This window comes from Thamnophis sirtalis, unplaced genomic scaffold, assembly GCF_051295495.1.
Source record: "Thamnophis sirtalis isolate CommonGarterSnake01/CBP01778 unplaced genomic scaffold, rThaSir2_p1.2 scaffold_6, whole genome shotgun sequence".
NCBI classification, from domain to species: Eukaryota; Metazoa; Chordata; class Lepidosauria; order Squamata; family Natricidae; genus Thamnophis; species Thamnophis sirtalis.
The window spans coordinates 85,570,876-85,598,483 of record NW_028261386.1 but is presented as its reverse complement, the minus strand read 5'-3'; the positions used below and the strand labels follow the sequence as shown (position 1 = coordinate 85,598,483).

General features: G+C 35.6%; 1 protein-coding gene across 4 annotated transcripts in view; it reads left to right on the top strand.

Annotated features, from left to right (window-relative positions):
- Window positions 1-27,608, top strand: part of UTRN (utrophin) — a 468,873-nt gene that overhangs the window by 183,590 nt on the left and 257,675 nt on the right. For all 4 annotated transcript variants that reach the window (XM_087718331.1, XM_087718332.1, XM_087718330.1 and 1 more), the window contains exons 49-52: window positions 1,678-1,795; window positions 2,905-3,110; window positions 7,220-7,374; window positions 11,340-11,529. In XM_087718331.1, coding sequence (XP_087574457.1) covers window positions 1,678-1,795; window positions 2,905-3,110; window positions 7,220-7,374; window positions 11,340-11,529 — 669 coding nt within the window. The remainder of the gene's footprint in view (window positions 1-1,677; window positions 1,796-2,904; window positions 3,111-7,219; window positions 7,375-11,339; window positions 11,530-27,608) is intronic.

The following is a 27,608-nucleotide window of genomic DNA, read 5'->3' as shown; positions in this document are numbered from 1 at the left end:
GATAGAGGAAAATGGGCCATGCTTCACAGAGTCAGGCTGAGCATAAATTTGCTCACTGAAGGAGGTGCACTCAGTTTTGCTTGATCAGGAATGTGCACATTTACTATTAGTTTTCATAAGAAGCCCAGGAAACCTATAATGTATTTTAGAACACCTATTTCTGATTCCTCCTCCCCTCCCCCCAGTACCCAGTAGCAGCACAATATAATACAATGGAATTGTTTCAGGGTCTGACTATTTTTTAAAGTTAGCTCAATGTTTAAACTGACTGCCAGGTATATTGAACATAGATATTGTTGCTATAACAAGTTTACTTTTATGTATGTATTTCATTCATTTGTTTGTTTGTTTGTTTAGTCATTGAATTTCAGGAGAAATGAAAATATTTTACACTGGCATTTACAATTTGCCAACAGAAGTTAACCTGGAAATGGTTACAGAAACCTATGCTGACATTTTCTTTGCTACTGATATTAGCAACATATGGATGTAATTAGTAACAAATAACTTGAGGATAGATCTGGGCATAATGTATCATGGACAGCAATGGACAAATTAACTGCTCATGAAAATATATTTAATGCAATTTAATAAGAAAATCTCAGAACTTTTCAGCTGCCCTTTTTTAGATGAAGTATTTGATTTAATACTTCATGGCCTTAAAATGGAGATGAGTTTATTTGGTTTAATAGCCCAGGGTCAAAAATAGATATTTCCTTGCCAGCAATTTGTCATGGAAAAAATGTGCATGTGTGAATATGTATGTATCTCCCTTCCTCCCTGCCTCCCTCCCTCACAGAGAGAGGGAGGGAGGGAGAGAGAGGGAGAGAGAGGGAGGGAGAGAGGGAGGTAGGTACTAGTGTATGTCTGTGGAGATTTTCAGTCATCCAAGTCATAAGTACTTTCTCCAAAGGTAACTGGATTGTTTTTTCCTTGAAGTAACAAAACTTTTCATTTCTCATCCAAGAAACTTCATCAGTTGTGATTGGGGGGGGGGGAGGAGAGAGGGGAAGGGATGGCAGGATAGGTACTTGACAATTGAGGCTAGAAAGATCCCCCACCAACCAGTTGGTAGGGAGAGGATCAGAGAGTTTTAATCCACAGAGATTTTATTAAAGCTTCTGCTCTAATAAAATCCCTGTTGATTAAAACACTCTGAATATACAGTGTCTAAAACCTGGGATCAACACTGAGAACAATATTCCTTGGAGCAGAGAAACATAAATAATGTATCTTGGAATCCTAGAAAAGAGATCACAGACATTATGAAAGTTTTCAGCCTTTTATGAATCAATATGAATTTTATACAGTTTCATTTCCACTCATTTCACTTTGCGAGAGCAAAATTTCTAAATTTACTATGCAAATCTAACAGGTAATTAACCCCTATTTCAGCTTCCTTAAATTGGTGGACTCCGGGTGTGGGTTAGGATATAATTCTAAATTCCCAAACATCATGATCTTATTGCCTGGGAATTGTAATTGCAACACATCAGATCATGGTCATCATGATCTGACTATCTTTTGAATGCAGATTATATTGCAGAGCTTTTGAATGCAGATTATAATGTGATTAAGATACACTTCTTTGTTAATATTTGAAGCATTGGTTTGAATAACTTTGTTTTTATTAAACTCTAATCACTAGTAGCACATCTTTATCCCATTATGTTACAGATAACAGAAGTTGATTTAGAACATCGACATCCCCAGTTGGATTCGGTTTTTACCTTGGCTCAAAATCTGAAAAACAAAACATCAAGTTCTGATTTAAGGACAGCAATCACAGAGAAATGTATGTGCTTTTTGTCAGTAGAAGAAAGTAGAGAACAGAAGAGAAATGGGCACTAAAAATGAAATAATAAATACATCATGATTCCATTATTTATTGACAAAACAATGGATACAGAATGTAATGAACCAGGTGGCACTGGGGGTAATCTAATATATAGAGATGAAGGCAGGGTTAATCCTGATACCAATAAAGGAGAATATTTGTAGCTCAGGATTGATCTGACGGTGATTGGTGCTCTCTGAGCTTGCTTGTTTTCTTGCAGATGTTTCATTAGCCAAACTAGGTAACATCAGTGCCAATGAAACGTCTGCAAGAAAAAGAAAAAAACAAGCTCAGAAAGCACCAAGGACCGTTTAATCCTGATAGGCAAAAGGAAGAAATGAGAATGAAGATCTATAGCAGGAGTCTCCACGTTTGTCAACTTTTAAGTCTTGTGGACTTTACTTCCCAGAATTCTGCATCCATATATGCTGGCTGGGAAATTCTTTGTATCGAAATCCACAAGTCTTAAAGTTCCCATATTTAGAATATAGCAAAGGATCTTGCTTAGGGTGTTGCTTGACATTGGCTACTTATATTCACATCTTTGGATTTCATCGGTTTTAAAGACTAACAAACTGGAAGTTGGAGATGTGAGTTTTTAAAAAGATGTATTAGAAGGTATGTTTTGAAGAGTTTTGGAAAGCCACAAGATTAAACAATGTTAGATCCAGTTTTTATGTACATTTTTTGTCTAATTTTCTATTTTTTATATAAAAGCAAATGCCTTTATAATAAAAATGAGGAAAAAGCAGTTGGAATAAGAGATACTTTGCTAAGATAGTTTGGTATCAAAGATACTAATTTAATCAATATAACATTGTCAGCCAATATAATATTGTCAAATTAAGAAAGGCATATTGTGTATTTTGGGTGTGTGTGTGTTATAGAAGTAAATTTGACCCCTCCCCTTTCCAGAATTATGGGAATCTATAATAGTAAATTTTGGACCCAATGTTGGTTTGAGTGATTTTTTAAAAAAATGTTAGTTTGAGTGGTAGAAAAATAAAGATGATGCAATATTTTCAATGTCTTTTCATGGGACTAGATTTATTTTCTGTCTGTTTCAGTGGAGAAAGTTAAAAACCAGTGGGATGGCACTCAGCATGGGGTTGAATTACGTCAGCATCAGCTGAAATGCATGCTTACTGACACCATGAAATGGGATGAACAGAAGCAAGAAATGGAGAAGCTAATTGGACAATATGAGATCCATCTACATGCTCTCTTACAGTCTTCTAAAGAAAAGCTTACCAAACAAATTTCAGAAAACAAAGTGAGTTCAATGCTTTCTAATGCAGAACTGTGGTTCATAGATTCAGTTTAATGTCTTATTCCTGCCATACAGTTAATTCCATTAAGACGAATAATGTGATACAGCTCCTTCTGATATACCTGCAAATTGAAGAGTTTTACGAAAAGCCAAGGCAGCAGGATTTCTATGCTTCATGTCTGGAGCTTTTCTTAGATACCATTCAGACTCTTTTCCATTTTTAGTTTAAAAAAATAAAGCAGCCAAAATTTGGGGAACTGCCAAGTTAGAGCTGGGGAGGGCAGGGGAGAGAGTGATTGTGGTGTTCATGACCTTCTGCTGAAAAATTAAGGAGTGGTGCATGTGTCTTCTAATTAGATTAAAATGAATTTTCCACAGATATATTACTGCTTGCCAGTGCTTACCTGACAATAAATCTCATCCATCCCTGATGTAAATCTATACATTTCTCAATTCAGAACCTTGATGGGAAAAACAGACCAATTTTTACCACCCTTTACCAGCTTGGAACTTTGAAGATTGCTTTTTACTGTTTAAGATGGAACAGGTTCCTTTCCTATTAATCCAGAGACATTAAATGTTTATCTAAAATCCAATACCTATATTTGAATGGAGGCATTGCCTATTCTTGTGGGCCCTTTGTTGCAAAATGTCATTGATTTAGTTCAAGATAATGACTCAGGGTTTACCTGCAGTCTTAAACATTTTTTTATCCTAACCTCTTACTGCCTCTCCTCTACTAACTTCTCCATCTTTGTAGAGTTAGAGAATCTTCTGCTTCTTTGCTAGCCCAGAGTTTTAATTTGTCTGGAGATTGATTTATCTTTGATAAAGCACCCTTTGTCTTGGATAGGACTCTTAATCTAAGTTACAAAATTAAACCATTTTCTGAACCTTTACAAGGTCAGCTATATATCCTGGGCTCAAACAGAAGCATCGGTTTTTCTTAATATGTTTGACAACCTTTATCCTCTCAGGAAAAAAAGAAAAAGCCAATTGTTATATTTCAGTATCCTTTCAGTAATCTATTAGTGATACTAGATTCCTGAAACAATATAAGAGATTAGTTTGTTAATAAATGAATACACATAGAATATTTCATCCATATGTATATTGCCCGTATACAAGAGGGAACACATTGGAGGATTCTGTTAAATTATGGTTCAAAGAAATAGGAATATACCATATATACCATATAAGACCCACCTTAGTTTTGGGGGAGGAAAATAGGAAAAAAAATTCTGCCTACCAGGTATTCATCTGGCTTTAGTCTGATCAGCTTCAGCACATAGGTTTGCTGGTTTTGAGCGTGCACGCTTTTTATCCCTGGTTGGGAATAAAAAACAGCTTCTAAAAAACAGCTGATCTTTGGAGGGAGCAGCAATGAGAAAAGCAGGCAAAGCATGGAAGATTGCTTCACTCATTAGCACTTCATTAGGACTGAAAAAAAGCTTCAAAAAAGCTACATTCAGAGTATAAAACGCACCCAAAATTTCAACCTTCTTTGGGGGGGGGGGGAGTGCATCTTATACTCAAAAAATACGGTAAATGCCTATCCCAGAATCTACAAAATAATTCTTAGAGACTGGTGATAATTATGATAGAAGCATTATTTTAGCCACTAGGCTAAAAACCAGGAGAGTGCGAATTCTAGTGATACCTTAGGCACAAAAGTGAGGTGGGTGACTCTGTGCCAGTCATTCACTCTCAACCGAACACACCTTCCTTGCAGGGTTATTGTTGTGGGGGAAAAAGGAGGAAGGCGGTTTAAGTATATTCACTGCCTTGAGTTCATCTTTTTGTATTGTTACCTGCCATTATATACAAGAATACAAACCTAGTTTTCTTTGGTTTTGTTTCTAAATTTGTCATTCCTATAGTTTCCAAGGAATAAACAATCATCTTGACATCATATAAGAGATATAGTATATTCATATGTCTTATCTTTATTTTTTTTAAAGATGCATTCTTAAAAGCTTACAGACTTACCAAAATCTAAATAATTCCCCCCCCCCCCAAAAGCCACTAGAATATGGAAGAATATTTAATCTGGGGAATTAATAAAATATTTTCTTTACTATTTTGATAGACTCCATATATTTGGAAAGCAACAATATTTTGTTTCTGCTAATATTTATCTGTATTTATCATTCCAGATTAATGCTTGATTGTTCCATTGATAGTAAAGTATTATATTTTCCAATGTAAAAATTGAGCCTTAAATAACTATTGAAACATAATATATATCAATAATCTTATAAGGAAAATAAAGGAGTCAAGAATAGAAACAATTCCTTATTATAAACTTATATTCTATTTATTCTTATACATATAATACATAATGATTCACCAGCATTGTATTTCTTCTTTATTTAGAAAATAAATGATTTATACAGCCTTTATGCTCTTTTTATTTGATGTCTCTATATTTTATTTATGAGAGTCTAAATAAGAAATAAAGTTACTATTTCAAAAGTAATAAAATAAGCTTTCTTTGTAAGTTAACCATACCTATATATGGAAAGCAGTGCTCTGTTACTTTAAGTCTAGGAAGGAAATATCTGACAAATATCAGTTGTTCATACTTATAAAATAAAGAAAAGCCTCAAGAGAAGCATTTAAAGATTGCTATATATCCCCTTTTAAATAAACCCCTTTATCTTTCTCCTTGCTATCTTCAGTTGCAAGCCACTTTAGCAGCACCTTTCCAAGTCAGAATGTTTTTTTTCTCCCCTGATAAAGTTGTAAAATGTGATTTTAGTGATGCCAGCAGATGCTCTGCAAAAAGATTTAAACATTAAATTCCAGGTTTTTGCAGCATGTGCATTCTGTGGAGGGCTTTTGTTTTAGATCAGCGGTCTCCCAAAATTTTGATCATGTACCCTTATCAATATTTTTTCCTTTGGGCATTTATCCTACTGCATGCATGCATGTTTACACATGCACAAAAAAGTTTACACACACATGTTTATATACACACATGTTTATACACACACACATGCACACACATGTTTACACACACACATTCACACTCACTCACTCACTCTAGGAAATAACTGTGCTCCGCCCTCAACATCATAGTGTGGAAAAGTTGCACTTAGAGAAACTCCAGAAAAGCATAAATTGGCATAGGTCAGGGGTGTCAAACTCAAGCCTCAGATCTGGCCAACGGGCCTGTCCAGGAAACAGCAAAGGACAAGCCCGCGGTGCCTCTGCCAGCGAAAACAGAGCTCTTCAGGTCTGTGCACGGCTCTCATGAACTCCATTTTCACTGGCAGAGTGCTAGCAAAACAAACTACTAGCAAAAGTGGCATTTGATCAGACGAGTGACATTGAGCTGGCCACACCCACTATGGCCACCCCCAACTCCTCGAGATCAAACACAACCTTGATGCATCCCTCAATGAAGTCAAATTTAACATCCCTGACATAGGTTGTGACACAACATAGGAAATGATCTCGGAGTATCAATCTTTCTCTAAATGCCCTCAAGGCTGCAAACTCAATTTAATGCAGTTTTTCTGCTTTCAGTTTTTCTGCTTTCATTTTCTGTAGCTTTTCTAAAAAGCACAAGAAAGAGTTTGGCACATTGGTCAAATCATACTATTGTACATGTTGCTGAATCTTCAGCCTGCTTTCTACTTTTGTTATCTTCCCCTTTGTTCTGCTGTTTCTTAATAACAATCTGTTGAGTGAGTTTTGCTCATAACCCATTTCTCAGTTTGCTCTCCCCTTTTGCCTTCAGTCCAGTTATTCTAATGAAAATGTTCAATATAAGGCAGATATTTCAGCCTCCACGTTGGTAATCTCTCCTCTACTAAAATGTAAGAATTAGCTTTCTAGAAAAACAACCGGTAAAAATAATGTTCAATGGGAAAAATGAATATGACCTAAAGTTTCATTCATACTATTTATTGCAACAGTTTGCTTTGCTTAATAGAAATGTTGATATAGATATTGTTCCCTGGTTGCAAAATGGTGAAAAGCATTCAGCAGTCCCCTGGATTAAATCACTAGGAACATAATCCCCAGTCCCCATTGCTGATTCAACTTCATAAAAAAGCAACAACTGACTGATTAGATATTTTGACTACTATGTATTTATTTTTTAGATATTAATGCAAGACCTAGATAAAGGAGATGCCGAGATGATTTCATTTAATGAGCTGTCAAGTAAGCTTCTTCAAGAGTACAGTGGTGATGACACAAGAAATGTGAAGGAAATTATGAATCACTTGAATACCTCATGGATTAACCTGAAACACAGGTATGTATGTCTAAATTATACATAAGTGCACTCACCTCCACATTTCTAAGATGTGAAGAATAGAAATTATGTTACTGGATAGCAACATATGATTTAAATTGGGGACTGTTTTCTTTCTTATTAAAGAATAATATTCTTATTAAATCAAGAAGTGTCACATTTTTATAGCTGTAACAAGAAAGGGAGCCGATTGGTCTTCTGACTATCATACAGGTAATCCTTGACTTACGACCGCAATTGAGCCCAAAATTTATGTTGTTAAGTGAAATATTTAAGTGAATTTCCCCCATTTAAGTGAATTTCCCCCATTTTACAATCTTTCTTGCTTCAGTTATTAAGTGAATCACTGCAGTTAATAAATTGGTAACATGGTTGTTAAGTAAATCTGGCTTCCCCGTTGACTTTGCTTGGAAAAGGTTGTAACAGGATCACATGATCTTGGGAACAGCAACAGTCATAAATATGAACCAGTTGCCAAGCATCTGAATTTTGATCACATGATCATAGGGATGCTAAAAAGGTTGTAACTGTGAAAAAGGGTCATAAGCCACTTTTTTCAGTGCCTTTGTAACTTTGGATGGTCAGTAAACAAACTGTTATAAGTTGAAGACTATCTGTAACTCTTAGACTCCTAATATTAGTTTACACAATCTTCTTCTGAAGAGGCATATACAGAGGTTTAGACATTAATGGCTGTGTGTTGCGTTATTTTGAGGGGGCAGCACATTTACACTGTTATACAAGCTGTATACTCACTACTTTACTTTGTAGCCAAGTGTCATTTCTTCAGTGTTATCACATGAAAAGATCTACTTAAATATTTACAAAATGTGAGGGAGTGTACTCACTTCTGTGACATACTGTATGTATTAAATTTAAAGCTGTATTACTGCGCACCTGGAGATAATACAACTGGCTCATGTAATTTAAACTTTGGTTTGATATAGATAATATAATCACAACAAAGAAGAAAGGCAAGTGCCCTGCTGAAATTAATTCTCTGGCCAGTTATTTCCTCTATGACTCGCAAAAGCTCCCCCATGTAGTATCATTCTATCTTTTGGATAAGTAGACTACTCTCATAATATATGCACCTAGATCCATACACCCGAACTATGTTCAGTAGTTGAGGAAAAAGGGAAGGAAAATCCAGTGCATTAAAATGGGAGAGGGAGGTTAAGTACTATATATTATTAATTTAAGATAAGACAGGCTTGCCAAAGAGATAAGAGAAGCTGACCAAATATATTTTGTGACAGAGCTTTTGCTATGACTTGTAAATAGATGTAGCAGACTCTGTTTCCAAAACATCCTTTAAAAGATGATAGTCTACCAAATTGACATTTAATAGACAGATACAGGGTTCGTGTTTCTTCCCCCCTCCCCCCCGCAGTCAGTGAAAAGACTGTCACTTCCACTTCCTGATCTAAAGCAATAATGATTTGGTCCTAATTTCACTTGAATTGAAGGCAATTCTGCTAAGGGGAACTTTTCATTGATGGTATGTCAGTTGTGAAATAGCTTCTGCAGTTGATATCCCTAGCATATATTATATTTTCAGTATCAAGTGAAAACCATCTTCTTTCAGGTAATTTAGCCTTTCATATGTTAAAAATGCTTAATGTTTTTAGATCTTTTCACTGCTATAGTGTACTACTTAGGTTTCATTACAACATTTCACTTTAAAAAAAACAATGTCATGAAGCATTCCTATTTTGGGTTTTAAATTACATAAAGAATTTTTCATTATTGGGAGAGATAGAAGAAGAATAAAACAGTTCTGTAAAACTGAAAATATACAAAGAAATTTGTCCTTCTGGAATTAAATGCAGGTGCTTTAAACATTGATGTGGATGCTTCCAGTTCTGAAATTTTAATTAAAACTCAATCTCACATCCTTACAAGATAAGATTATATCAAAATCTGTAAAAAAAAATTAACAGTTGTAAGAAATAATCCCGTGTATATTGGAGAATTGGAGTTGGAGAAATATTCTGTTACTCATCTATAATTGGGTCACAGATGACATATGACATGCAACTTCAGTGATTTTTATATTTAATTGATCTATAAAATCTTAGTTATGGATTAAAAGATGGGTGGATTTAGGTCTCTTTTATTTCCTAAATATAGTCCTGGAGAACTAAGGTTGAGCTGCTTAGCTAGTTTTATTGTAAACTGCTTAGAGTTATTCAGGTGAAGGGATAGTGTAGAAATAGATAGATAGATAGATAGATAGATAGATAGATAGATAGATAGATAGATAGATAGATGCCTTTTTCAACAAATGACTCTGGGCAGTGTACATAATAGAACATAAAAACAAATTAAAAACAATTGAAACAACTGAAACAATATGGAATAAATATATCTATGGCATCAAATAGAACAGATACTATGGGTGTTAATACAGGTAATCCTCATCTTATGACAACAATTGAGCCCAAAGTTTATGTTGTTAAGTGAGACATTTGTAAAGTGAGTTTTGCCACATTTTATGACCTTTCTTGCCACAGTTGTCAAGTGAATCCCGGCAGTTGTTAACTGAGTAACATGTTACACAGTTGTTAAGTGTATCTGGCTTGGCTTGTTAGAAGGTCGCAAAAGGTGATCACATGACCTGCAACTCCCAGGACACTGCAATCATCATAAATGAATCAATTGCCATAATTTTGATCATGTGACCATGGGGATGATGCAATGGTTCTAAGTCTGGAAAACGGTCGTAAGTCACTTTTTTCAGTGCTGTTATAACTTTGAATGGCCACTAAACAAACTCGAGAACTACCTGTACAGTCAAGAAATGGGGCCCTTAATATTTTTGAGGGCCCTAGAGCCAACCACACAACCCAGGCTTCATAGCCTTATGAAAGGCCAGCAAAACTGGTGTCATCCTGATCTCTGAAGGGTTAGGGCCCGGCAACATTCCTTGGCTGAACGGTGCTGGATTGAATTGGGCAGATAGAAATGATGGGTAGAAGACATCCCTTAGAATATATAATCTGACCCCAAGCCATGAAGTCTTTAAAGGTGCTAACTACCATCTTAAATTGCACCCACAAACACACTGGCAGCCAATGCAGCTCACGAAGCAGTGGTGTTTACATGTTAATGTTCTTTAAGCTCCACTGACAGATTTTAAATGTTGTCCCTTTTGTGTGAATAACAAACAAACAAACAAATATCAGTTGCTCAAGTAAGTTATAAAATAAAAAAGTTAAGTGACACACTTCAACAACTTTGTGATTTGAATGTATAAAAAGGTAAAGATTCCACCATACATGCGTGCTAGTCATTTTTGGCCCTAGGGGATGGGGCTCATCTCTGTTTCAAAACCGAAGAGCCAGCACTATCTGAAGACATCTCTGTGGTCATGTGGCCGGCATGACTAAATGCCAAAGGCGCATAGAGCACTGTTACCTTCCCACCAAAGTGGTCCCTATTTTTCTCCTTGCATTTTTATGTGCTTTCAAACTGCTAGGTTGGCAGAAGTTGGGACAAGTAATGGGCGCTCACTCCGTTATGTGGCGCTAGGGATTTGAACAACTGAAATGCCAACTTTCTGATCGACAAGCTCAGTGTCTTAGCTACTGAGCCATCATGTCCTTTTTATTTTAATGTATATGCAAGTTCAAAGAATTGTTTGCATTCATTGTGTGAGAAGCTTTTTCATTACCCATTTACCTCCGACAGGTGTGTGCTGTTCTGTTCCTCATACTGGCAGTTCCATACCTTGTTCATAGCAAGAAGAGGAATTATGTAATTTTCATACATTTTCATATTATTGTTTTAGTATGAAATATAGTACATTTATGGCATATGTTTTAATACTAAAAGAGTATAGCATGAGGTCCTAAAGCTGTACATATCATATAACAAATGCATGCAAAATGTGCTGAGTCACCCAAAGGGTGATTTCTTCTCACTTTCCTGTAGTCACTGATTTTTTTCCTTCCCTTCTATAGAACTTGCAATAGGCAGAATCGTTTGGAGGCTGACCTGAAGACAGTACATGCCTTGTTCAGAGACCTTGAAAAGTTCCTCAAGTGGATACAAGAAGCAGAAGCTACAGTTAATGTCCTTGCAGATGCATTGCAACGGGAACCCACTACTCCAGTCAGTGGTCCTGGAAGGGAACTGAAGAAGCAGATTGAGGTAAGAGGATGGCTAATTCTAAATGACTTTTTTAGACTTAAAATGGTAAAATCCACTTTTGGCTGCTAATCTTACTAAAGGATAACTACAAGATTAATGCAGAAGATAAAACTTGTCAGCACAAGATAAATATTTAAAGGATGGTCATTAAATATCTGCTGAAAGAGAAGTGAGTTGTTGAAATTGAGTACCTGTCTCCTGAAAATGAACAGAGAGCAGATGTTTTATTATTGGATTGATAACGCTGTTTATAGTTGCATCAAAGAAGCACCCATCAATCTTTTTGTCTATTGGAGAAATTGTTTATATGCATGATTAGCCATGCAACAAATCCAGTGCTGATGCCTTACGTATCTACCAGAACAATCATAAATTGAGACCTCCCTGAATGGCAACGTCCTAACCAACCAACTTGCCCTGCTTTTCTTCTTGTCTAATCAGAAGGAAATAAGAGGCAGTTTTTGACCAGTGTGTTGCTATGAGTTACCTCCTTATATCTGTTTATGAAGAAAGAATGATTGCAGTATGTTGGATTGGCAGTAGGAAGAAAACTGTGCAGGGATGTCTTACTTTTTCTCAACAGATTTGGGTGTTGTTCTTTTCTCTGTCTCTCACACACGTTGCCATTCACTTCAGTTGGAAAAAAAACAACCCTTGCTCTGCATCATTGGAAGATTGACCAATTTTGGGGCATGCTTGCAAAAGAAAGAGAAAGGAAAAAAAATGAATTTTCTTGCTCTTTATAAATAAGTATGGGTAAGTTCATACTAACAAAACTAGAAGAACAGCTTTAAATGCCTTCATCTGGTTCATTTTCATTCAATCAGTTTCTTTTGTATTTGTTTCTGAGCAAATTATTTATTTTGAAGATGCATGATTATAATGCAGTTACCCCTCTATCAATTAACCTCTATGGATTACTCAGTTCATTGCTTCCTTTTACCCCTAACTGGGTGAAGTTTAAAGTTACAGTTGCTGAAATTCATTCAAATGCCACAGCAAATCTGAATTTCACATTCCTAGATGGCCTTAAATGAATGAGTAATTTAGAATGTGCTCAATGTTGGTTCTGAATGTTTTTATGTTGAAAGTAATTACAAGACGGCTTTTGTGTTAAAGCAATTACTAGATGGCTTTTTATGTTAAAGCAGCCTTAAAATAATTCAAGGACAAATGTATTTTGAAGACCGTTTGGAAAATGAATGGGTGTATCTCAACATACGGTAACTTTTAATCACAGTTCATTGTGATTCCAACACTATAAAGTATTGGCAATAGTAGGACAAATTATTGTAATTCTATAAAAAGCTGTCACTCTATCTGATGAGTTTCATGATTGCTTAGCGATGCATTTGGAAAGCTGAGGGCAAAGATATAACCATATTCATCTTGCTATCAATGTACATTCTGTCTGGGGAAATCCATATTGGCTTTCAGGCTCTGTTAGCTGAGTAATATAATTTAAGGATGCACAGTTTTCCTGGAGGTGCTCTTACATTAGAGAAGACTTTTATATAGCGTCCCCGTATTACATATCATATAAAATTTTAATAGTTGTTTTCATTCTGAAGTCTTTAATACATGTATGCTTTGTCTATGAATCATCTGATCCCAGAATCATCAGCTATAATGTAACATAGCAAATAAATTGGACAAAATGCATATTTGACAGTCATGCCTGTGAAGTGGCCAACATTGAAAAGAACGGGCCTTTTGATGGCCAGCAAAATTACATTTGTTTTTAGCAAGTGAAAATTTGTGAGTAATACAGTAAATATGCAGGACTCATTGTGAAAACATTCTTTCATAGGGTTATGCCTAAGACATAGCGCGCGGGGTTAGGTATGTGATGGCTAGTTTTCAGACAAAATCTATTGTTTGGAAAAGACGTTTTAGAAACATTCTGGAGGCCATCCTTCCTGGTGGTTTCACAAAGAAATGGTTTTCTTTTTGTTGCTCATATAAACTTCTATCTTCTGTTACAATTATAATTTCTCTTTTGTAGGGCTGTGTAAAGGCACAGCCTTCTCAATTGGTTTGGATTGTCCCTTTGAATACAATTATTTTCAGTTGGCTGATCATGGATGTCAGTGTCCACAATTCCATTAGCAAAAATTCTCAAGCACACTTCTCACATTGCCTGGATTAGAAGCAGAGGAAAAGGGGATCTCCTTCAGGAGTTTTTAGGTTTTTTTTAAAAAGGGCATACAAAAATGCATGAATAGGTCAGTGAACAGTACCAGTTCCTTAAAAAAGAGATTGATTGAGGTAATGCAATCAATATGTAATCAAAGTAAAGCTTGATAGCTTGACACTCTTGTCATTCCTGGAAAATATCATTTCTGTCATTTTTATTAGTTCCTTGTATTCCTCCTTCAGTCCTGCACATTTTGAACAAATATGTATTATATAGCTATTTACCAGGCATTCTTGACTAACTGCTGTTTAAGATGAGTTTGTACCTCAAAGAACAAAGGACATTCTCGTTAAAATCTAACTGAGTTTATCCAACAGAGAGAGTACATTTGAAGTCTATCTCCTTGAGTAAATACAATTTGAGATGGGTTTGAGCTTTGGACTAGATGTATAACCAAGTTCTTCTCTTCTGACAAAAAACATTAGCAGTGTATGTGTATGTGTCAGTGAGTGAGGGAGTGAGATTTACTCCTTGATGCATTATATCATTTGCATGCATTTTGATTTCTTCAGAAGGGAAGAGGGTTTCTGTTGAACATTGAAATCTGTTTTGTATTCCCCCCCCCTAAGTGTTTCATAATAATAAAAAAACCAGTAGCAATCCAATATAAATTAAATGTCAGGATTATATAGGAGAAGAATTGCTATTTTCCTGCATTGCTTTACTAATTCTGTATGTTTTACATTTTCTTTTTATGTTATGGACACATTTAATTTTAGTCTAGAATGCTTTTGAAGTATGAATGAATGAATGAGATGTTTGAACTGGTATGCAGTTATTTTCTGTCAGTTATCACTCTATCTAGTCTTTCATTTCATATGAATTATTTTTAGCTGTTTGAGCAATGTCCATTTGCATTATACAATCAACTGTGTGTCATCAGGTAATTTTGTCTGAAAGAGGCTCCAGTGTGTTTATAATGAATTATACACATAAAAGAACAAGCAACACACTGCTCATTATGTCCTGTACTTAAGAAAAAAACTTGATTGCTGGGATTTCTAACTTCAGAATTTGATATGCATTTTTCAAGGAAGAAAATTAATAGTTATTTTTGTTCCACTGCTTATGGTAAGACACCTTTAGTTGGTTATATCTTCATTAAGGTGAAAATATAAATGATAAAATCTCTCAGACTGCTTATTATTTAACTTTGTATTGTGAAAGAACACTTTATAACTCCCATAATACACAACTGTGTATTATGAATGACAATTCAAAGCACTGGAAAGGATGAACACACATGCCTCTTTAAAAAAAAAAACAACCAATTTTTATTTGTTTTTGAACAATGACAAAAGAAACATAAAAATAAAAAAAACCATCTTCCATTACAAATTGTAGAAAGTGTGTCAGTTGGTTACAGTAATTTCATGCATCTCTTCCAAAGTTACCACCTGCTTTTCATATCAAATCGCATATATTTTTTCTCATGAACTGTTTTATTTCATTTTCATTTTCATTTTGTACAATCACTTATATACTGTGCAATTAAGAAAACAGTAAACACAACTCATCTTCTATTCCACCATAGAAGAGAGAGATTTAGAGATTTATTAACATTTATAGGCCGCCCTTTTCCCTGAGGGGACTCAGGGCGGCTTACATAAAATCAAGGGAGGGATATACAAACAATAACGCAGACAAACATAGAATAAAATAATGAGCAACATTCATTCATCATTCGGGAGGGGCAACATAGAAAACCAACATAACACTTCAATCCTCCATACACCCTTTCTTCTCCCCCTCCAACTTTCATTTCTCCCCTCCAGCATTCCCCTCTTCTACTTCCCCTCCCCCTCAGACATTCCTTTCTCCCCTTCCCTCCATCTCACCCTCCTTACATTCCCCTCTCACTCCCTCTCTACTCCTCCCTCTTCTTTCCCTCTACTCCTCGCTTCGGTGTATTTCTACTATTCATTAATCTATTCGGTTTGTATTTTGTACTAAAATTAAAAGAAAAGAAAAAAAAGGAAAAGAAAAGGAAAAGAAAAAAAAAAGAAAAAGGAGCAGCAGTATACAAGTGCATTCTTATTGTTTTGGAAATTGAAACTATATTTCCCCCCTTCCCCCAGTAGACCCCCCTCCCTAGCCCCCTTCCGACTTCCCAGATCCCATACCCGGCATAGCTTTTTATCAAACACAGTCTAGAGTATATTAAAACCAAATAGATTAAAAATTAAAAAATTAAAGATAAAGGAAAAAAGAAAGTAATAAAAAACAAGTTAAAAAAAAGGGGAAAAGGAAAAAATCAATAAACTCTCTACATTGAGCTCAGCTTCCCATCATTATTAAAACTTAAACAATGTACATCATTCCTGATCTCAATTAATTTATTACTTGCAGGATTTCAAACTATATTGAAACCAAATAAGTTAATCAAATAGAATTCTACTCTAGCTAGGGACCTTATCTCTTTATCTAAATATCTGTCTATTTCCAAACCTTTAATTTGTCCCTTTTATACCTCCTTCTCTATAAAGCAATTTAAACACATCTCAAATACTTCTCTCGGTTTCCTTTTCCAACTCTTCTCATCCTGCCTCTACCCGTGTCCATATATATATATTTTATTTTCATCCATACTCCTTTCATATTTGCTCCGCCTTCCTGCAGACTCCCTGGGTATATCCTTCCAAACATTATATTCAAATAACAGTTTATATAAAAATCAACTTACTTTCTGGCTCAAAATAAGCTCTAATTGAACCTTCAGTACCCTCCCATCTACACCACACTTCCCAACTCCATTCAACCTAAACCACAATCCAGGAACACCACGATCTCCGCCCTCCTCACCCTAGAAAATAAATCATGAACAATTTATATAAAAGTTCAGAGTTATCCATCAAGTCTTTTTTAAGTCCCATACAATATATTTTCCGAGGAAATCAGCATCACTTCTTTCAGCCTTAATGTCTCTTCATCGGTATACAACTATACCATTTTATACAAGACAGAAGTCACAAAGTATTATTCAAATTAAGAATTAAGCAGATGTTTTGAAAGCAGAACTAAATCCTTGTTCTCCGCTCTTCTGCCCTTCTGGAGGGGGAAAGCGATACCTCCCGCCTTGTAGTTGTGTGTTTTGTTGTTTCTCTTCTACTTCTCCTTGTCTTTCTCCAAGTCCAGGTAATTCAGGATGTCCCGCCTTTAGGATCTTATAATAAAAATCTCGGGCTTCCCAAACAGAGTTGAGGCGATGTTTTTGGTCATCAAATGTAACTATAATACCAAATGGCACATCCCATCTGTACTGTATCTGACAATTTCTGAGTTCTTTAGTTAAAAAAGCATAGTCTCTCCTAGCTCTTAACATTTGGGGTGGTATTTCTTTGAAAACGGTCAAATCCTGTCCATAAATTCGCAGCCTGTTATTATAAAACTGTTGTAATATCGCATTTCTGGATTCTCTTGTAGCAAAATATATAATTATATCTCTCGGAAGCTGTCTCTGTTTTGCTGCCCACGAATTATGGCGGTAAATTTTTTGGATCTGCCAATCAAAGTTGAGTCCCGGACTTCCCACCAATCGACTGAAAGCCTCAGAAAAAGTCTGTTTCAAATTCTCCTGTTCATTTTCACGCAATCCCCTAACTCTTATTGCAAACGCTGTCTTTTATAATTTGTCATAACAAGTTGTTTTTCTGCGTTTTCAACTTCCTGTTGCAACAGTTCAATTTTAGATGTCAGGTTAGAATTAGCTTTCTCCAAGAGCTCGAGTTTATCTTCCATTCCAGCAATATAATCTGTCATTACAGTTATGACTCTGATCATATCCTCCTTTGTTTGAGCAATCTTGGCATCAAGCTTGTCACATAAGTCCAAAATAAGTTGCTTCATTTCCTATCTAAATTCTTTAAGAGTTTCAAAAAGAAATTCTTTCGTTAACAAATCTCCAGTAGAGGGCGTAGAAGGCAAGAGTTGCGGCTTTGTAGCAATTGCTTGGGATGTATTGTTAAAAAAACGTCTGGATTGCTTTGACTTCGGAGCCATAATAAAAAAGGAAACAAACAAAGTCTCTGCTCACTCTGATTTAAGATAAGGTACTTTCAATAAACTTTTAGCAATTGATAAAGAGAAGTCTTCAAGGAAACAGGGCTAATTAATTTGTGAGAAGTTATTCCCTTGATTCTATGCCAGGAAGGTGGAAATATATATATCAAATGTGGAAGCTATAAAATCGCCATTTTGAAAAACAATTAAACAAAGGAGTTTTTTATAAAATTGAAGCTGGTATTTTGAATAATAATAAAAAAAGGGTTCTCAGGAATGGTCGCTGCTCGGATTGATTTTAAATAACTTAGTTTCAAAAATTTGTCCTGAGGGGGGGGGGTGACTTGCCTTGAGCTGAAAAAAATACAGCTGAGAAGATCTGGCCGGAGTGAATGACTCAGCTTTTGTTGAACCCTCTTCTCCGTTCACAGCAAAAAAAAAAAAAAAAAAAAAAGCTGTGAACTACAACTTCTAACGACTGAGTCCCTCCCTGCTCCTTTCTTGCCTGAAAAGAGAGATATCTATAGATATTTTAGATATACGAACCAGAACTTTGAGGGCAGCTCCGTTGAGCCACCGGCGACGGCAGGCCCCTCCCCCCGGAAGTCTCAAATCACATATTTTAAATTACCTATATTCATGTATATCACAATTATTATATCTCAACCTTAATTTGACTATAATTGTTTTTACATCCTTTTATATATAATATTCAAAATCTAGAATAGGATTATATGATAACATTCCATTCAATCATCCTAAAATCATCCAATCACAATACACCCTTATAACATATTCTAGATAAAACTTTTAAACCACCTCTCATAATCCCCGTGTGTTGTTTATATAAAATTTCATATTATCATCCCATCTATATATGGGATCATCCCTCTCACCCGTCATCGCAAACCTATACATGGAACATTTTGAAACCAACGTCTTAGATAAATCTGAACACAAACCCAAACTCTGGCTTAGATATGTAGATGACACTTTCGTAATTTGGCCACACGGGAAGGAAAAACTCGATAACTTCCTCACACATCTCAACAGCCTACACCCCAAAATACAATTTACTATGAAAATAGAAGCTAACAACCAACTTCCCTTTCTGGACGTCCTAATCTACAAAAAACCCAATGGCTCCCTAGGACACACCATCTACCGGAAAAAAAACACACACCAACCACTACTTAAATGCACAATCCCATCACCACCCTGCACAAGACCCTCATCTCCAGAACGAAATGCCTAGCTGACAAAGAGACCTGAAAACGTACAAATTAATCACAAATGTATTAATTTCCAACTGATTCCAAAGAAACACAATTACCAACCTAATCCAAAAGGAAACACCCCCCAAGAACCAAGATGCAGAACAGGACAACGGCGTTGCCTTCCTCCCTTACATCAAAGGCACCACAGATAAAATCAGCAAAATTCTCCACAAACACAATATCAACACAGCCTTCAGTACTGACCAAAAAATAGCCAACATCTTAAGAAACCCCAAAGACAACACTAGAAAACCAAGAAGTCTATGAAATACCATGCAAAATCTGCCCAGCCACATACATTGGACAAACTAATAGGAGAATAAATGCACACCATCCCAGAAGACAAGAATGTAGTCAGAAAAAAAGAAAAAAACTTCCTCCCTTTTCCAGCACCTTAAAGCAACAGGACATGAAATTGATTTTGAAGGAACCAAATTAATCTCCAAAACTGAACACTTCAACAAGAGAATAATTATGGAAGCCATCAAAATAGAGAAACATCCCCACAACATGAATAAACATGACGATACCTCCCACCTACCAGACATCTGGAAACTAGTCCTAGTCAATAAACATGTCCCAGCCACGAAAACCGACACCGGACCCAGAACAACAGAGGACGCCACCACCAATCACCCTCACCAAACTCAAACCCAAACCTGTCCCATAGATGAAATGCAACCACCACCCAGAAGCCAAACCACGGCGGCATCACCAACTGCTGCACCCCCCCTCCGACCCCCACACAAAGCAAACTGACACACACCATGAACACACCATGAACCAAAGCCTGGGATGTTATATCACAGCCATCTGCTCAGGACATTACATCACAGAACTCAGGAAGTTACAATGCAAAGGTTCAGGATCTTACAATGCAGGCAATCTCCCAGGATGTTGCAGCACAGGACTCAGGATATCACTACACTAGAGCTCAGGATGTCATCACACAGCCCATTACCCAGGTCGTTACAACACAAAAGACTAATGGGCACACAGCTAGTACCTCAGTCACACAGGATGTTATGAAACAGCCGACTAATCTGCATACATCAACTCCATCCACTAATCAAGATGTAACAACACAGCCAACCAACCCACTTACAGCAACAAAGCCAGCACTCCACACATCCCACCAATATTTATAGAAAGATGGCAGCTCTGATCACGCTTAGCTGGCACAAGCACGAAGCCGAAGACACCAGCCTGAAGATGGCAAGTGGGACCTTGTTGAAACGTTGCCAAGATACTTTCAATCTTACAAGGGAAAAGACCGGAATACACCAAGACCTGCATATGTATGTATGTATGTATGTATGTATGTATGTATGTATGTATGTATGTATGTATCTATGTATCTATGTATCTATGTATCTATGTATCTATGTATCTATGTATCTATGTATCTATGTATCTATGTTTAAAAGCTGATAGGGTAGGGATGTAGCAATGCTGAGGATGGCAGAACGAAGTAAAATATTCATATACTAATGAAACAGAACTAAACTAAAATTAGTAAAGGACTTACTGTATGCTGTCAAAAACGTTCTTGCCACGTGTTTGAGAGAAAACATTCTATTTTAAGGAGTTTGGTGATGCAGTAAGGAACATTGATTCCTAGCATCAGAAAACATATAAACCACCTGGACAAAATGTAGGCAAGCAGATTCCTGTGCTAAGAAAGCTTAGGAAGCAAATTCTTTTTCTAAGTTAATTAGAGGCCTGGGAAAAAGTGTTAGGGTGGCTAATCATTTCTGAAAAAACAACTCCACTACAACTGTAATCCATAAGTGTTGTCAATAAAATAGTCAATGTTACTGACACCCTTGTTTAATCTATAATCTTAAAGAGTATCCTGTGGGAAGATGCGCAGAAACAAAATACTTGCATAGTATCTTTGTATGTATTTCCTTACAATATTCCCTTAGGAAGTAAGCATTGTTATGGATAGCTCAGGAAAGGATAAGAAATATTAAGTGAAGAAAATAAGGCATGAAGTAAGAAGACGAAATACAAAGACATCCAGTTTACTCTGGCACCATTGGCTATACCTCTCCATGCCTTCCTATCATGGCAAACCAGAAATGATAATTGTTTCTGTACAGTATAACATTCAGTCATTTGCTCCATTTTCCCTGTCAGACACCGTAGAGAAGGATGAACTGATAACAATAAAATGTATATACTGTCTGACTCCCAGTGACAATAATTCTTGTTGCATCATACAATCTAACACCTGCTGCAAATCATTCAGGCTCTCTTCCAATAATATTTCCTAAAAACATTTTCTAAAAACAATATGCACATTCATTGAACTTCTCACATCGTTGATTATTTACTTGCTGAGTATGGAGCTATTCACAGAGCATTTTAGGTATTCTTCTTTTTGGTTCCATCATATATTTTTCATTTCTCATTCAGCAACCAACCTTCAGCACCATATTTGCTCTGAAAATACCATAATACATCCCTGTATTGTCTCTAAATTGAGAAATAATAAATACATTTCTTAACATATATACATTCCATACTGCAGTAATGAAAAGTTTTACTAATTTATGACTTTAGAAGCATTGGGACTTACTGTAAACATTTAAATATTGATTAAATCAGAATTTCACCAATTTAACAAAAGAAACCATAGTATCTAAAAGCTATCCATGATCAAGAGCCAAGGTGGCGCAGTGGTTAAATGCAGCACTGCAGGCTACTGCTAGATCAGCAGGTCAGCGGTTCAAATCTCACCGGCTCAGGGTTGACTCAGCCTTCCATCCTTCCGAGGTGGGTAAAATGAGGACCCAGATTGTTGGGGGCAATATGCTGACTCTCTGTAAACCGCTTAGAGAGGCCTGAAAGGCCTATGAAGCGGTATATAAGTCTACTGCTATTGCTATTGCTATTGCTATTGCTATCAGTGAAAGGACCATTTAGTATTATATTTGTTATTTGATGGAAAATAGGAATAATAACTTAAGAAAGAAAAAAGGGAAGTAAAAATACTTATTTGGGTTTGAAATTTAATTGGTTTTGGTGACATTGAGGTTTTCTTGGATGCAATGGTAAATCATTATCAATTGTTACATACACAGTTTAAGATTTGAAAATCCCCTACAAGCCCTCTTTGCTTCCAACATGGCTATAAGAAGATTGTAAAATATGTTTACTTTCAACAGCTTATTTAACTATGTGTTTGGTTTAATGGTTTGGGAAGCAAGCCAATTGCTTTCTAATATTAGCTTATTTCTGCAATCTATAGTTCCAGTTCACATTAACAATAGCTCATTGAGAATGGAAACAAACAGTTCTGACATCTTTCATAGGGCTTCAAGGAATTAGTTTTAAGTTTGAATGCTGTCAGAATAAAGGGCAAGATGTAGAAGTTAATTTTAAAAGTGCTCATTATGAAATTGTGTTGAAAGTAGCAACTACAATAATGGATGGTTAAGGACTTGCTTTACTTTGGCTTGAACTTTGCCAGACCTCAAGGGTAGGGGTGGTTTTCTCTTCCCCCTTTTGATTCTAGCCATCATACTGTGCCTCCATTTGAATATCCCAGTATTTTGTATGTTACTATCAATTGATATCAGATTATTAACCAATGCAGTCTGTCTCCATTCTTTTTCCTACCACATAAGCTAATCAATAACTTTGTATCTTTCAGCATCTTTGCCTTGTAGGGAACAATTGTATCACACTGTTAAAATAATACACAATGTATTCTAACATTCTAAGTTCAGTATATATAGGAAACATGAGCAAGCTGATTTATGTCTTTTCATTGTCAGGCATTTTTTGTGCTCCAAACACGATCATGTTTACAAGACTTCGGGAAAATTTGGTAATTTTAATGCACTAAGTAGTTGGAAGCAAGGACAGCATCATAGAGATATATTTATGTATGTATGCATGCACGAAAATATTACTTCTTACATACATGATTTTCATTTTCATTTGAATAAGACTAGAGTTCTAGGGCTAGAATAAAAAACAATTTGGTCATTTCCATGAAATGACTAACTAGCAGATTCAAATTCTGACATATATTTTTATTTGTTCATAATATAGTATATAGAAACCTACCAAATTCTTGTTAAGGCCTTTTCATAGTTCACCATCTTGTAGGTCACTATCATGAGCAATTTTTTTTACTTTCGATATTCTATTTTGGGAATGGCTTTTTCAAATATGTTGATATTTTAAGTGGTAAAGTTAACCTTTACAATTGATTTGCTTGTATTTTTTGGTGTTGCTTGATATTGATTGCTTTGTTGGTTTTTTCTTGATGTCAAATTATTTTGTTATTTTTTTAATTGTGTGATTTTCTAATATTATAAGATTTTTATTATTGGCTTGGATACTTTTGTAGAAAAATGAATCATACATTCTTAAATGTATAGTATAACATTGCTTTATATTCTTAGAGAAGGTTACAATTGAGTTTTTTTTACTCTAACATGCACTGAGACCTATATGCATAGTCAAGAAACTACAGTATGTTCTAAATATTTAATGTAGTATATCAAAGCTTTCATTGATTTTGCTAATGGCTGTAAATTGGTTAGATGTAGAAGAATCTTTAAAGTTCTAGCTGGTGAAGGCATAAATCTCATCTTTCTGCGGAAATGGATCCAATTAAATCATTAGTGTCAAGCAACCACAATTGGCTATCTTTACAGTTTGTGACTTTTCTATTCTGATGTCTCAGCCAATCAATATATGGAGGCTCTAATCACATGCAAAAAAACCATGCATCTACGTTTTGGCTGCTGGCCTTGGGTGAGCCATTTAACTTCCTTGTTGGAGTGAAGTATCAATCTGCTCAGCATCCAGATGCATAAATTGATTGCTAAAAAAAAACACAAATGGAATTATCACATGGAATTTATAAAAGCTAAAACCAGTGTTAAATATAAAATAGTTTTTTTTTCTAAATATCTAAGCCATTTGGTATTTGAAGCATTGAAAGGTTGTCATTATTTAGGGCTTCTCCCAATTACTTCCATTCATGATTTTCAAAAAGAAAGGAACATACATTGTATACTCAACAAAGCAGACACACTACACAGACACAACCACACAAAACATATGAATGGTGATAGCAGATAGGAAGAACCATGAGTGGCTTCTGGCCCTTGAAAAGTTCATGTCATCCCTGCCTGTGTCTTGTGGTTTCAGCTTTTTCTTTGTACTAATACTGTATGTCATAGAATATGCCATGCAATTTTGCTACTGTTCCAAATCAGGCTAGTTGGACTTATTAGAATTGTTTCGAGTATAACAGAGGTTCTAGAATTACTGACTAAAATTAGATTCTTTTACACATAATAATCAATTCTATTTATACTTGAATTCCTACATCATTTATGTGGTCTGGTATGGGTCTCCCTTTCTTGAATATCACATGGGCCAATTTTGCTCATCATAGTCCTCTCTGGAACATATTTGCTTACTGGTTTTGAATGAGTAATAAGTAGGTGGTATGTTGTGCTAGAGAGTTATTTGCTTCGGTGGTCTAATTCTGTCTAAAGCACAGTGATGAAATAAGAAAACTTGCTGCCCTATTGTCAAAACCAAGATTCTTATTGAAGTTCTGTATGTCTTGATGATCTATCCCACCTTTCTTAAGTCAAGGTAACATATAGGGTTCCTAGGCATTACTCTCTTGGGTACTGGCCTGATTACACTTAGATTGATGTGCTTAAGCTATCTTACAGCATCCTCTGCCTTTTTTAAAAACATGATGTAACATGTGATAGTACTTCCCACAATGGGAGTATGTTCTTGCTGCTAAACTCATATTGTCTCTCTCAGCAAGAGAGGTTTAATGATACTACTTGTCAGAGTTTGTTACCAAGATTTAAAACTGTGAAGATCCTGACCACGGAGGAGACAAGAAGGTAGAGTAATCAAATATATATAAAACCATTAAAAAAATATCATAGTCCTCTGATGACAATATTTCTGTCTCTTGCTCAGTGAAGAAGCTCTAGTAGGAGGTTTCACCAGAACTATTGTATGTTCATACTTCTGCATGTAAGCATTCTTCTTCTGGGAGCTCTCGAGGCAAATTAGCTTAGGAGAGTTTTTACAAGACAGGGTTTTGCCCCTGTAGATCTTCCTTTTGTGGACAACAATCTAGCTTTTGGAGAGCAGCCAGTATGTGATTTATTGTCTTTTAATGTATGGCTGCTGTAATTAGGGCAGGTATCCCTCTCTTCTTATAAGATTTAGAGCAGGCTGTGTGATTCACTTGCTCCGCAGCTCTGGCAGAGCTGCTTTCAGTGTGAGGGTGACAGCATCTTCCTCCGGAGTGAGGGAAGGAATGCCATTCCCTGTTTTTCTATGAAGCCTATCCAAGAGGAGAACTATTATGATGATGTCAGAGCAGACTTCCCGGAGGAATTGTGCTTCATCTCTGCAGCTCTACCTCGTCAATTAATCAACATTTGCTGGTATGTAGTTCTCCACTTCGAAGCAGGCATCTCTCTCTGATCAACAACTTCTCTCTTTCTGGAACTGCTAAACAAATCCAGCCTTTGAGGATGCAGGCAAGCTTTGCTTTTTGTGTGTATTTGGCTCTCTAGAAGAAAGAATACTTTTAGCATGATGTTTATTGCCTATGCTGTCCCTTGGAAAACCTGTTTTGGAAGCGAGCATGCTCAGAAAGCTGGCAAATCATTGTCCAGCGACCGAGAGAAAATGCTGGGTGCTCTTCATTTATAATGCAAATTCTGAGGTGCCTTCAGAAGTGTGGCAAACTTAAAATGATGGCGGTGGTGAGAACATCACTGCAGAAAGTTGTGCTATTGCTACATCGCTTGCAGAGAATGGCAGTTTCATCACCACGTTATCAAAAGCTTTGCAAGGTGAGTCAAAATTAAAAAGTAGGACTGCTAATTCCATTACAAGTACACATTGTTTGGGAATTTTGATAGAAACATTTTTTTCCAACAGGTCTAATGCCAGTCATTAGAAATATGTTTTTGTATATACTTGCTCCAATTATAGAGCTGTACAGCTAGTTTCTTACTTTTCTTTTTTTAAAGTCATAGGTAGGTATTGTTGGAAGTTCTCTGATGTGCAAAGTTAACTTAAATGCTTAGTCTAGTCTAACCATTCTTTTTCACAGTCAAGTAATATGTTGTGGAAGTTAATGCCTTAAAAAGGAGTAAATCTAAATCTAAATCTTCATTTTTCATAGGATTTTTTGTTAACAATTTTTCCTGTTTGAATTTTCTATTAAAAAGTTACAAATAAAGTATGACTTATCATACCAAAGAAACCAGTGGTGACCCAGAGCTTTTGACAGTAACTTTTATTGTTCTTAACAGAATTTTTATTTTCCTTTTCGGAGTGTTAAAATTGCTGCTTTACAAACTCCACTATTGTGGGACTTTGGTTTGTGGAATGTGGAAAATTAACTTAGTGATCTTCAACTATATCATTAAGTTCACTAACTTCAAATTTGAAATTGTACACTAAAAGTCATTTTTAAACCAGAATTGGAGTGGGAAAGAGCAGGTCAACAAGGCGCTTCTGGAAGGTTACTGGAAAATTAAAGTAATCTTTTAAAAAACTAAACAAAAGAAAACTTTAAATCATTATTGGAACAAATATGAATTAATTATAAATATCAGAGTAGAAAAACATTTGATTGTATGAGGTAGAACTTGTGAAATTCTTATTTTTGGATTTAATCTTTACTAGCGTCTTCAGTGTGAAACAATGATTTATTGTGAATGATGATTTTCTATCATTACATATGTATGAACAGAATGGAAATGTGTTAGAATCTTGGATGGTAGCCTACTTTTATTTTCATTACTTCTGGGACATATGGCGGAAACAGAAAAATATTCAGAAGTCATGCAGTAAATAAGACTATTCCATTACAGATGCAACTTTTCAAGAATGGTTGTTTGGCATTTTTGCATTTTTCAATTACAAAAACAATTGTAATATGAAACTTCCAACTCTCTTGAGCAAAGATCAGAGCTTATTTGCACAGAAATAGTGTGCAAACATATAGTATAGGTTTGTTAAATCCTACAAATTAAGTAAAAAGTTGTGTGACCATGTATAAATTTAATATAATTCTTACCTTATTTAAAAACATGAATCTTTCATCCTATGGAGGAAAGTTAATTCAGAATATTTTATTTCTGGAATGGAATGCTATGTTATGGAAGCTTACAGTGAAGTATATGATTTGCTAATGGAATATTTAAAGGTTGTACATTGGAAATGGAATTCCACTTGTGTTTGTCACATAGAAATGTATATAGCATGGAGCAGTTAATTGGATATATAAATTTTGTATGAAATTATTAGTTTCTAAGGGAGAAAGGGCTTGTTTTCATTTGGCCTTTAAAGTATTTTAAGTTGCTTGTAAATTTCACTCTACTGCCATTGAGTAAATAGGTTGCAATCCTCCACCAGGTGTCAGTGTAAGGCAATAATAGATAATTATATTCATCACTTAATGGTCTAACAAAATATTCCCAAAGAATGCAGTGTGGATTGCAAATGTAAAAAATATCATCAAAGAAGTAATGAACTGAAACCATCTTTGTGCTCATTTTATTATTAGTAGATTGTAAAAAAAT